Below are 12,051 nucleotides of genomic sequence, written 5' to 3'. Positions count from 1 at the left end.
TGTTTCTCCAGTTCACAATTTAATAGGGGAGAACTCAGATTATGAACATAAATAAAAGCTATTTACACAGAAGAAACACAGATTCCTCTGTATAACAGCTGTTGTAGTGAATCAGGCGAATTGTAAGCACTGAAGTTTATGGTTTTGCTATCCAAGTAAGCTTAGAAAATCAAACAAAAATCTACGTTTGTCTGATTAACTCTGGAGAATCTGGTCTCAAAAAAAATCTTCAGGCTGACACTGCAGACACTTTGTACTTCAAAAAAGCACCACACCACTAAGAAAAACATGCAATGGGGGATTCCTTCCAATGTCTGAGGAACTGAAAGATGTGCTTTGAGACGCTGAATCTGAATTTCCCAAATAGTACATGTAGTCATCACACATTCTGTTTGGAGAACTATATACCACTCAAAAAATTGATGCTGACATTTTGTTTTCCTTTTGTAGGTTAATGCTTCCCCTTCTCTTACTTCCAGTACTGCTAATGATCGCATCTTGAAGTATAATCTTATTAATGACACACTTAACATTGCTGTGCCTAATGGGGAAATTCCAGACTGTAAATGGAATAAATCTCCACCAAAAGAAGTTCTTGGCAATTATGAAGTCTTGTAAGTTGTGTCGATGTTCTATATAAATGCAAATGTTTTGCTGTCACCTCACTTTTTAATGTAGACCACACAGATAATGTGAACTTCATTCTGATGTAAAAAATGGGCACAAAGGTACTACTTAAGTTCTTTTTTTGGAGCTACAATAGCAACATTGGAGGTGGGAGTGCATTAAAGCAGAGTTGCCCCGCCTCATCTCCAGAGGGAATGTTATTAATACTTGTCTGATAAGCTCCTGCCTGTACCTCCTGACCTTCCAACATCTAGATTTGAGGGACAGAGGCAAAGAGAGTGTTTGCCTTCTGCATGTGTAGGACTTGAATTGTATTCAATGTAGTATATAGATGGCAGTTAAATATATATATTAGCTATTTGATACAAATTTTCTCTCCATTCATAGAGATGATACCACTTGACTCCTGTGTTTCATGAATGTATTAATAATGAGTTGTCAGATATTTAAGTTCCCCAATCTGTATTACAAAGGGAGAAATGAAGGATGCCAAGATCTTTATACTGGAGTGTCTGAAGGATTTATCTAGGATTGATTGGTCTTATGTAGAGGAACACTGATTTAAATATTATATTGATGATACAGTTTCTCTTGTTTTTTGAGAAAATGTTCACATAGGTTCTCTCGCTCTAGTGGTACAATTGTTCGGAATGTCAGTAATGCAGTTATGTATGTAGCTGATCCCCTAGTTCATACTGATCCTAAATACTCTTTCTGTGTACTAGTAAAGGCAGTTAAACGTGTACATGCTCGCTGAATGATTTAAGTGTTAATGAATGTTATGTACATGGTAGCTGCAAATACCTGTACAGTAGTGTAACTAAGTATATATTGTGACTGTTCTACAAACTGTTGTAGTATTACTTTGATAATTATAATTATGCATTTATAGCAGATTTCTGCTTGGGATTTGCATAGCAGCTGAGAGGTAAGTATATACTGAGGTTATCTGAGGCCATAATGGGCTTAAATATTTAAAGAACTACTTGTCACTGTGGTTAAGTGTTACAAAATACATGTCATCAAACGCATTTAATTTAAGCACACTGTTGTTTGTTCACCTTATTCTTTCCCTACTCGGTCTCTGATGCAACGTTGGAGTTATTTTAACACTGCAGCTAACAATCCTGTGTTTGAAGCAATAGCTTAAGACCTTATTAAGCTGCCAGCAGTCTGTTCCTGCTTAACCACAGACCTACGTAGTGAGGAGAAATACAGAAGTACATGGAAAATTTCACAAGCATAAAATTTCACAAACTTGGAAGTTCAAGCAAAGCTGCCAGATTATTTGTTTCTTTCAAAAAGTAGCTGAAGATATTTCAGTTGCTCTGTATTGTAGCATCACATGGTAGTATATTTCCTTGAATAATGGCTGCATATCAAACTATGCATATGTAAACCTGTGTGTAGGACAGTTTGTATTAAATTTCACTGCTAGATACTAAGCAAAATAGAATATAGAGAACCCATTCTTGTTTGTGTAGAAAATAGCAGGACAAGGCATTAAATGGGTTATCTCATTTTTAGATATGATGAAGAGATGGCGCAAAGTGACGGGCCTGATCGTGACTTGCGAAGTCGTTCTGGGCAGTCCACTGGAGTAAAAGGAAATCGTGCAAGAGATTCGGGAAAGCCCGTACTAACCACCTGGAAGTGATAACAGAAGAAACAACTGCAGTCTTGGTAGGAAGACATCACGAAAAAAAATGCAGTTTTTTAACAGATTCCTCTATTTTGCTGTATTGCGTGTGAGAAATATTGAAAGAGGACAATACAGCCTTTGAAAAGAAGTGAAACAAGCACTGTAAAACCAGTAACTGTACTAGACATACACTGAATTGATTATTAAAAAATACATATATATAGTATATATGTATATATAATTATATATATGTATATATAATTATTTTATATATATATATATGCACACTTTGTATAACTAATATTCTGACAGTAATGATTAAGAACTTTCTTTATAAAGAACTCAAAATATGCATTCTGAAAGAAACCCCTTCCTGTTCTGGCGATAATTTATTTCCTGTAGTAGCCTATCCCTAACTCCCTATAATAAATGAGCTATGGATTCTGTAAAAGGGTGGTAGTGGTGTTAATATTGTCACAATGATGGTTCAGATTCTTGCTAGTTAAAGAAGAGCAACTAGAAAAAATAGCAATACATGATCTTGAGGCTATTGTCAGTTAATGCAGCTAATGATTTGTAATCAGTATTAAGAAATAGAAAAGTGACTTTTTATATGCTGAGGGTTTGGGCGTTTCTCGAGGGGGGGTTTATGCTTGATTGGTTGGGGGTTTTAGTTGGTTTGTTTGTTTTGTTTTAAATTTCCTTGAAGTGTTTTGAGCTGCTAACTCTTTAAAGGTATAAAGCTTCATGAACTGAAGGAGTGCTGCAAATGATGCATTATTTGATGCATTATTTCACTAGCCATGAATTTTTATTTCAAGATAATGCATGTCTGTAGGAACAGACAGAACACCTACATACTGTAATAAATCTCATTGCGTGAAGCTGATGGTAAAGCTTTATTTGCACCAGAATTTGTTTACTTATGCATGTATACAAGTACAATATCTGAATTTCTTGTGTGTTTTGTGTGTACTATAACAAAAATATTGTTGCATGTGGTAAGCTATTTCTAGTAGCTCTGATAACAGAAGTTGATGATTAGCTACTAAAATGTATAGAGCAAAAGTTAAAAATAGGTGTTTCAGTCTTCTAACAACATAGCATATAAATAAACTAGTTGGGTCTGTGATTGGCTGTTGCTTCCACTTACATTTCCACCAGTTATTGGGTGGTTATTTATAAATGTCAATATGCAGTTCTAGTTGTCTTTGTTCTCCTTCCCCCTCCCTCCTTTTTCCTTCTTTTTCTTTTTCTTTTTTTTTTTTTTTTTTTTTATGGTGGAATATTGTGGAGAGAAAGATGAAGGAGGTTCAAAGTTGCAAATGTCCATGTAGCCATAACACACTCTAACCTGGATGGCACTAGTGCAGTGGTAGTCAGCCTGCCTGCCACAGCAGGCTACAGGCATGGCGGGCCACTGACGTACATGCAAGGTAGACTTAATCTCCCTGAAAAGTTTTGGCTTTCCTGAACATGTAAAACAGACCAACTGCACCACAGAAAATGTCAGTCCTTTTTCTGCTTTTGAAGGTCCTCCTAGAAGAGGGCAGGTGCTCACAAACTGTGGTTTTTGGGACAGTTGGTGCTGCTGACTCTCAGTCCGAACACAATCCAGCAAGAGCAGCTTGGGCTGGGGAGGAAGGGCAGATGTGGGCTGGGCTGATGAATATCCTTATGATCTGGGATTCATCCTTGCGATAAAGAGTGAAATATGTAGACTGAATGAGTCACTCCAACTGTAATCCTCATCTTAATTAATTTTGTATATTCCATTAAAATAAGGACCAAAACCCAACTGATTTTCTGGTCATTCAACTTGAATCTTCTCACTGACCTCCACAAAAGCATATTCAATTTGGCTCTTGAGATAAGGCTAAGAAAACATGATCACTGCAGGATAGTAAAGCTCATCTAAATTGCAGGTCTCATAGTTTTTGCGTTTGGGGTTTTGTGATTGGTTTGTTGGGTTTTTTTAGTTCCTAAGTGTGATTCTTGCTTGTATATTTGAACCTTGATGGGTAAGCTACTCTTAATTACATGTGTGATCAGATACTAAGTGCTGTTTTAATGATGTGATATTTAGTGGGCAGATGTTTCCGGCTTTACCCCCAACTGCCTGTTAGTAGGAAGTATGTGACAACCTTAGGAGCTGTGAGACTGTAGTAAATAGTATTTTGTCATATGGTCATATTTCTTACAGACAGGGAATATAATAAGAATACTCCGATGGAGGGAAACTGGAGCTTTCTCCCACTTTCCACTGCTTGTAATTAACTTCTTTAATAGCTTGGACAAAGGATGTTGTGGTCTTATTCTGTTGTAACAGTAGCACTAGCAAGGAGAGCCACAGTAGGATGATTTCTCCTTCCCTGTTCATGCAGCATACACTGGTGGGACTTAATATGGAAGAGGTATATCGAAAAATGCAGATTCTCATTAAAAAGTCAACTTCACACTGTTACTTTTTGAGTATGTAGAAGTCAGAACATACTAACTGAGCTGCAGTGACTTTCGGTCCCCTTCTGGGGAAGGTTTAATGTGAAAGCAAAAGCGTGTCTGGGTTATTAGGATTCATTGCTGTAGAAGGCTTTGGAAGATTAATGCAGGTGATACTTTTTAGCTGTAATTTCACAATGAACCAAACCTGATGGTAACATCTAAATAATCTTGTTCTTCCAAACTTGTTTGTAGGTGGTATCCTGTGTTGGCATTGGTGACTTTACAGCTAGGCAGCGAATTGTATCAGGGCCTGCAGAACACAGGCATTGACAAGACAGAATAGGAATGGCACTACCTGTAATATTGAATATTCTTATTTATTTGCTTGGAGGTCTTCTCATGGCTCAGAAAGGTTCAACTCATTTGAGCTTGCACTTGTATTACTCAGTATGATAACACATCTCTTCCAGTCCTGACTTCTGAAAAATTGTCATAATGTTAAATCAGTGGAAGTCTTACAGACTTCAGAGAATAAGGATTTCTGTCCCAGTGTGTAGCAGATGTATTTCATTCATATATAGTATTTAGAGAGCAGTATTTTATATGGAAAATTTGGAAGAAACAAATCCTTCTCTTTGGCCACTGTAGTATTGGGAAAATATATTTCGAACACTTGAGAATGAAATATATCTGTAAAATAACTAGTAAATTATCATTACTAATTCAAAATCTAAACACTGAAGTATTACTAATTGGAGGAAAAAAAAATAAAAGCTCTTACAGGAATCTTTGGCTATGTAGTACTTAATCTCAGAACTAGAATTTAGATTTCAAATGTTGATGTTACATTTTAGACAGTTAAATTTCCAACTGATGTATTGCTAGTAATTTATCCTGCTGACCCAAACATGAATCCAGAAGTGCAATGTTCTTTAAAGAGCGAGAAGTCAAAGAGACTGCAGATACAGTGACCCTCTCTTCCTGACCTCGTTCCACTTTCTTTTTAAAAACAGTAGACGAGTGATTAGGTACGCCAGACTGCTTTCTCCTTATTTCCTTTTCCAACAGGCTTTTTGCAGAGGTTGAAGTTTGAAGGCATAACTGTATTTTCACTTCTAATACATGAAAAACTTACATATGCAAATGGAGTTTTAAAGAACAAAACTGAAATAACATTAAATTCTAGATGACTAAGATTGCCTATCTGATTATCAGTAACAAACCAACCTCCAAAGACCTGTAAGCCATCAGGAAGTCTTCCTTTTCTGATGAAGAACTTGAAGCTGCATGAATGTAATGAAATGTTCTTGAGAAACTGAAAAACGAGGAACATCCATTGCTGTATCTTTTTTTCCACATAAGACCTGTTGAAAAATACAATGCTTTGAAGGAACTTGAATAAGGGTCATGTTCCGCGTTAGCTGGAATGAGAGTTGGCTCTGTGCATGAAGCAGCATGTCTGTAGACTCAGAAGCAGGAGGATGACAAAGAAACAAAAGCAGTCATAGCTCATAGTTCTGAAGCGGGGGAAGGGGATATTGCCCTGTGAGGTGCCTGTTTGTACATGGCCTTGAAAGGTAAAGGTGAAAATCTGCTATGGGGGAAGAGAAACTGGAAGTGAAAACTTTAAGATTATATCCCTGAGCAGGCAATTAAACCTTTCACTCTTGCGTCCTTAACTAAATCTGTTGCTGTGGTAGAACAGAACTAATGGTACAAAGTGGTGCATGCACTGATAACAGCCTGGGGCATGCTCTGCTATCAGCTGCGACTGAGGTGATTAGAGAGATGTGTACACCACTCAGGGCATGCCTCTACTCTATAGGAGTTAAGTGGAATTGACTGAAGTCGTGATGAGAAAATGTATAATAAAAGACGTCAAACCTTGCGTGGATGCTCTCATTCAAAGGTAAAGTAGCTTGCTTTGCCAGAGCCTAATTCTCCAAAAGATTGAAGACTGTTTTACCTCTGACTGAGAGGGCTTAAGTGAGCTTAAATCTGAGTGGCTGCAAACAGACAAACTCTTCGTTCTGAGTAACTAACCGTGGCCCTAGGCCAATCGTCCTCCAAATGTATCTAATTGTAGGATAAAGAAACTGTTTTGGCTTTTAGTGCAGCAAAATAAATCACAAATAACAGTTCCCAAAAGTTCTGACTCTGGCTAGTGTAATAATTTGCCAGGCAGAGCTAAAATAAATGTGTGTCTCAGTCCTAAAACACAGTTCTTCATATGCTCAAGTGATCACTGGCATAACGACAGTATTGTATGAAGAATTAAATAGACAAGCTCTAAACAGCGACGGGAATTGTTATAATGACATCAGTGTAGAAGGAGCTTATTGCTAGAATTGAATAGTGGGGCTTGCTTCCTGGGCACTAACCTTTCTCCCTATTAATTCTTTGACATGGAAGGAATTAATAAGATTCCCACAGAATAGCTTCTTTATATGGCTTTAGGAACTTAATTAGAATAAAAGAAACAGTATTATCCCTAAAGCTACTTTGTTGCTGTTGGCTTTACAATAGAACTTCTGCCTGAAATGTCCCCATCTCCTGATTCACTTCCTGCTACAAACTTAGCAAAACAATAGACATTTCACGGAAGATAGATAGTCCTGCATTTCGGCAGCAGAACATGTCAGGCAGAGCCCATTTATCTGTAGTAAAGGAAGGGCTTTACTCTGTCATGACAAACTAGTGCTGATTCTGAAGTAGTTACTGTTCAGTTTACCTAGGTGAAAAAAAAAAAAAAACAGAAGGCAACTTATATTTTGTGCCTTCTTTATTAACATAGCTCACTCAAGCCTTCAGGGCAGTTGGAAGGACTCCATGCCATCTGGTGCGTAGGTATCAAAATGTTACACTGGTGTCCACGGCTGGTTACGCTAACATGTGGGGTTCCTTAACAAAAACTTTATTCTTGTATTTGCTGCAGAAAATAAATATATATAGCTGGGAAAAGCTGACTTTAGGCACAAGTTTGTTAAACATTCGATTATTAAGAGGAAATAGGAACATAAATGAGTATCTTGGAAAAACTGATTGTTTTTACTGAATAGGAGGAAGTTGTTTGTGCTAGGCTGTATTTTTTTTTTTTTCCATTTTTTTTAGGTTGCCATCAAAGCTTAGGCAAGCTCAGAGAAACTCTCTATAGTCGGAGCAGTCCATAGCCAGAACTTTCACAGTTTTTGTAATGACATAGAGATATCTTTACCATTGACAGAGAACCTTGTATGCCTTCATTATTCTCAATTTTTGTACCTATTAAAAGCATATCAGCCACATCTGAGCCAATCATAGACAATTGTTGTGAAATTGAAAAGTTTGGACCATATGAAACACTAATTAAAAACATTAATGTGAAAACCAAGGAGATAATAAAGAATATTTCAGACAAGAACACATCTTAATGTGAAAAGTTCTTTCCCAGTGAAAGTTGGGCAGTGAAACAGTGCAAATTGATTGGAGTGGAATTAAATTTAATATTCTGAAATTCTGTGTCATTGGTTGGCATGTATATTCACTAATGACATTACATTTGCAATCAAAACGTGGTTCAGGAATTAAATTTAAAGTGTAAGTAAATAAATACATATGTAACGTGGGCTTTCTTGTCTAGAGAGGAAGGTTCTGAAGAGAATGCTGAAATGTTTTTGCAAGAGTCAAGAAACACTAACAAAATTTGCATGGAGTGCAGCCAAGAGACAAAATTTCTTTACAGATAAAGTATTAGTGCTTAAAAGGACACATGGAATTTCTGAGGACAGCAGAAGACACAAGAAGCATATTTAAAAATAGATTGTGTTAAAAGTAAAAATAACCGTGGGATACTTATCTAAAATGAGAGAGATTATTTTTTTTTTTTTTTTTTTCAGAAACTTCCTTTCCTGTTCCTAACAGTCTAAATCAAATGCTTACCAGTGGGGCTGCATAGACAGTTCGTCTTTCTTTTAAGAAGAAAGATTGGGGTAATCTTTGCCAGTCTGTCATATTCTGAATATAACTGAAAATGGTCAGAGAACAAATGAATTTTAATATTTAGGAAAAAATCCTAAACCCAAAATGATTAATATGTTAAAGTATGATTCACTAGATCAGTAAATTATTTATGGCACCATAACAGTGTCATCACACTGGGAGGTTGCATGACTGATGATAGATATAATTAGACCACTAATCTCATTTAATTCACTACAAGAAAAACTTAGCATTTGAATATGCATAAAGATAATTTACATTTTATAAATTGAAAAAAAATAATACTTTATTAACCTCTGTGGTATATTTACCCAGGCAGTTTTTTCAAGTGCATATGTGTACTTATTCAGTGCATGTAGCCTCAAGTCTTCATATATTTATACATACCTTAAACTGTATTACTATAGATAATGAAGTTAAATTACTGCACCAGCATGAGTATTAACCCCAATGCAGACAAATTCTGCTTTTGCGTCTAGAGCTAATTCATGGGAAGATTGATAGTGTTGATCCAAAAAGTAGACTAAGATGATTCTAATCTTGCTTCTGAATTGTTTCAAATAGTACACTTGGAAAAAGGGCAAAAAATTTTACAACTGAAAATGTATTTTAAAAATTCTGATGGCTGCTCTGGTCTTATTGACTTCCAAAGGTGTCTAAGCATTTTTCATCTAAATGTAAAAAGCATAGGAAACATCTTGCAACCAGACGAGATTATTCAGCAGCTTGAAAATGCTGTTCCCCGTAGTGGTGCCTTGAGATACCTCCAAATATTAAATTTAAATGGTCATATAAATTGTCTTTTGGTTAGCTTTATTTTTTTCCAATTAATAGTCCTGCCTTTACCTTTTTATCTTTAAAATTATAATTTCATAACATTTATAAAGGTGTTTCATAGCATTTATAAAGATATTTAAGTGAAAAACTGGAAAACACAGTTGTTATTTCTCAAGTTGTGTTAAAATCTGAATCCAGTTGTTGGTACAAAAATGTTGTCTAAATTACTCATTTCTGATCATCGTCTGTTCCCTTGGAAGGCAGAAGCAGTTCAAGTTCTGTATGACAAGGACTCCCAATACTACGCCACTGCCTTTGTACTGTGACACGACTGAACTTATGGTACCTGTATGTACATATATTTTTTAAATCTAGTAAATATATATATGTAAATACAGTAAATATAAATGTAAATATAGTAATAAAATAAACACAATGTATATATACACACATGATGTAATATAATAATAAGTAATATATATAATATATATAAAAGGTGTAAGCAGTACAGAGGCCTAGCAAAGTCCATGCACGGGAATAGCTGATTTGAAGAATAAGGCACTATTTTCCTCATTATTGAAAGACTAATAGTTTTTGCAACCAGACTCAGAGCTCTCCTGCTCCATTTACAGTCATTGTCCTCATACTGGCCTCATGTAAAAATGTGAGCGCTGGCTTTCACAGGCAGTGGCATCTATGTGATTTGCACTGGTTTTGTGCACAGTGAAGTGATTTTGGGGGCAAAAGGTGGTATTGAACCGACTCTGTGTGGAATAGTTGTGCTTTTTTTTGTGTCAGTCCACCACCAACTGCAGTTGAACTTCTGTCCTCTGCCAAAATGGAATTCAATTTCATCACAATATGAACTTAGTTCTACCAGGGAACACTATGATTTACACTGAATTCCTGTTCTGTTTCTTCAGTCTTTGAACAAGTTTGAGCCTTATTTGCCCATACAAAGAGATGAATGACTGTTTTGATGTTGAGGTTGAAGAAAGTCTAAGTGTTCTGGCAGGGAGGATTTCCAGCTTTGACAATGCTCTAGGCAAAACGGAAGCTTGATTCGTGTCCATACAGAAAGAGCTGTATTCGTGATTATATACATCACTTGTAATCTCCTGTAAAGAGAGCTGGTTTATGCAAAGCTTGATCTCATATTTAATGAGAGCCGCTGTGTGGAAAACTAAAGCTCATTTGTGGTCAGAACTGAGAGAAGAAATAGCAACAAATTTCAAGATTCCTCCTCTAAACTGTAAAATTCTAAATTTCAAGAGAGATGAAAAGGAGATTAGGGAATGGAGAAATCATGTTAAATCTTAGAACAATTACCAATCTGACCAAATTTCGCAGTAATATTAACTGCAATTAATTAAACTCAAATTTTTAAGGACATTTCTTCAGAAGGTAAAATTTACCTCATTGTTGTGGTCTCACAGTCCTGAACTAATCTAAATTCCCAGTGAACTTAAGACTCCTTGAGTTCATGAGTCACACACTTAGTGAAAGAGTACAGGAAGACTTGGCGTCTATGCTGATTATATGCAGACTTGCATAAGAAACATGGCCAAGAGGAAAGTACTCTTAGGACTGTTTTGCAGCCCTAACAAATGATCAAGAGCTCTCGCTGTCCTCAAGCTAGGCTGTCCTCTGGGACAATGCTGGAGGTAGATCAGCGATGAGAAGGGCAGATGGGAGGGAAATGCTGAAACTAGTGGAGGAGAAGGTAAAGGCTGAAGGGACAAAATAAGGTTACTGTGATGGCTGCTGCTTGGAACTTGAAATAATCCTCTCTCTAGAGCAAATAAGTCTAAAAGATAGGCAAAGGCTGGAATAACAGTTCTGCCTGTGATACTATTCAAGTATTACGTACCTCCGTGCACCGAGGTTTAAACAAATCAGCAATGTTATTTTAAAGGTGGCTCTGTCCTTGAGCCACCTCCGTCTCGAATGCAGCCGTCAGACAAGCCCGCGAAGTCCTGTGCCGTCCCCCGCAGCGAGACGCGGCTGCAGCTGACAGACAGGAGCCGGAGGAGAAGCGGAATAAATGCAGCACCGTCATTGCCGCATTGTGGTGTTAGAGGGCACTGCGTTACACGGCGGGACTGCCGCGGGATCGGGAGGGAAATTAAAACCTTCACCACTTTCGGGCCTCTAAAAGTCCCTGTCACTTTTCAGGATCTTTCGGTTCGCTCAAATTCCGCTTCGGGAAACGAAATCTTCTGCTCGTTCACGGTCCTCCGCAGCGGAAACGGGACATAGGCGCAATGTTTTTATTCAGGTTGCGACCTGACATGTTCTGCAGCGTTACTGTCAGCGGTTTCCGACCACGTATATACCTGTGTTATACGCACACAGTGGCTGCCCTCTCGGCAAGCCGGTCGGGGCGGGCAGGCTGCCCAGTAAGCGCGGGGTGGCAGCCGCTGGCGCTGCCAGCCGCAGACGCGTACCCCGCAGCGGCCACAGCCCCTTCATGAGATGCCCCCCAGCCGGGGGCTCGGCCCGCCAGCCGGGCCACTCCGAGACGCACCCGTCGCTAACCGCCCCCGACAGCCGTTGGGGAAGCTCGCGCCGGTCGCGGGCGCGCG

General features: G+C 37.9%; 1 protein-coding gene and 1 long non-coding RNA gene across 3 annotated transcripts in view; one reads left to right on the top strand and one right to left on the bottom strand.

The window, feature by feature from the left end:
- Positions 1-4,067, top strand: part of TTLL1 (TTL family tubulin polyglutamylase complex subunit L1) — a 24,665-nt gene extending 20,598 nt beyond the window's left edge. For both annotated transcript variants that reach the window (XM_065844814.2, XM_065844823.2), the window contains exons 9-10: positions 451-614; positions 2,155-4,067. In XM_065844814.2, the coding sequence (XP_065700886.1) occupies positions 451-614; positions 2,155-2,284 (294 nt within the window). In that variant the 3' untranslated portion in view covers positions 2,285-4,067. The remainder of the gene's footprint in view (positions 1-450; positions 615-2,154) is intronic.
- The window catches only part of LOC139829312 (uncharacterized), a 14,959-nt gene extending 2,908 nt beyond the window's left edge, over positions 1-12,051 (bottom strand). Inside the window, exons 1-2 of the long non-coding RNA XR_011741785.1 lie at positions 11,337-12,051; positions 5,939-6,075 (exon numbers count right to left, since the gene is read on the bottom strand). This is a non-coding gene — a long non-coding RNA (uncharacterized lncRNA). The remainder of the gene's footprint in view (positions 1-5,938; positions 6,076-11,336) is intronic.

Source organism: Patagioenas fasciata, chromosome 1 (assembly GCF_037038585.1).
Source record: "Patagioenas fasciata isolate bPatFas1 chromosome 1, bPatFas1.hap1, whole genome shotgun sequence".
Taxonomy (NCBI): domain Eukaryota; kingdom Metazoa; phylum Chordata; class Aves; order Columbiformes; family Columbidae; genus Patagioenas; species Patagioenas fasciata.
This window is presented reverse-complemented; position numbering and strand designations above follow the sequence as displayed.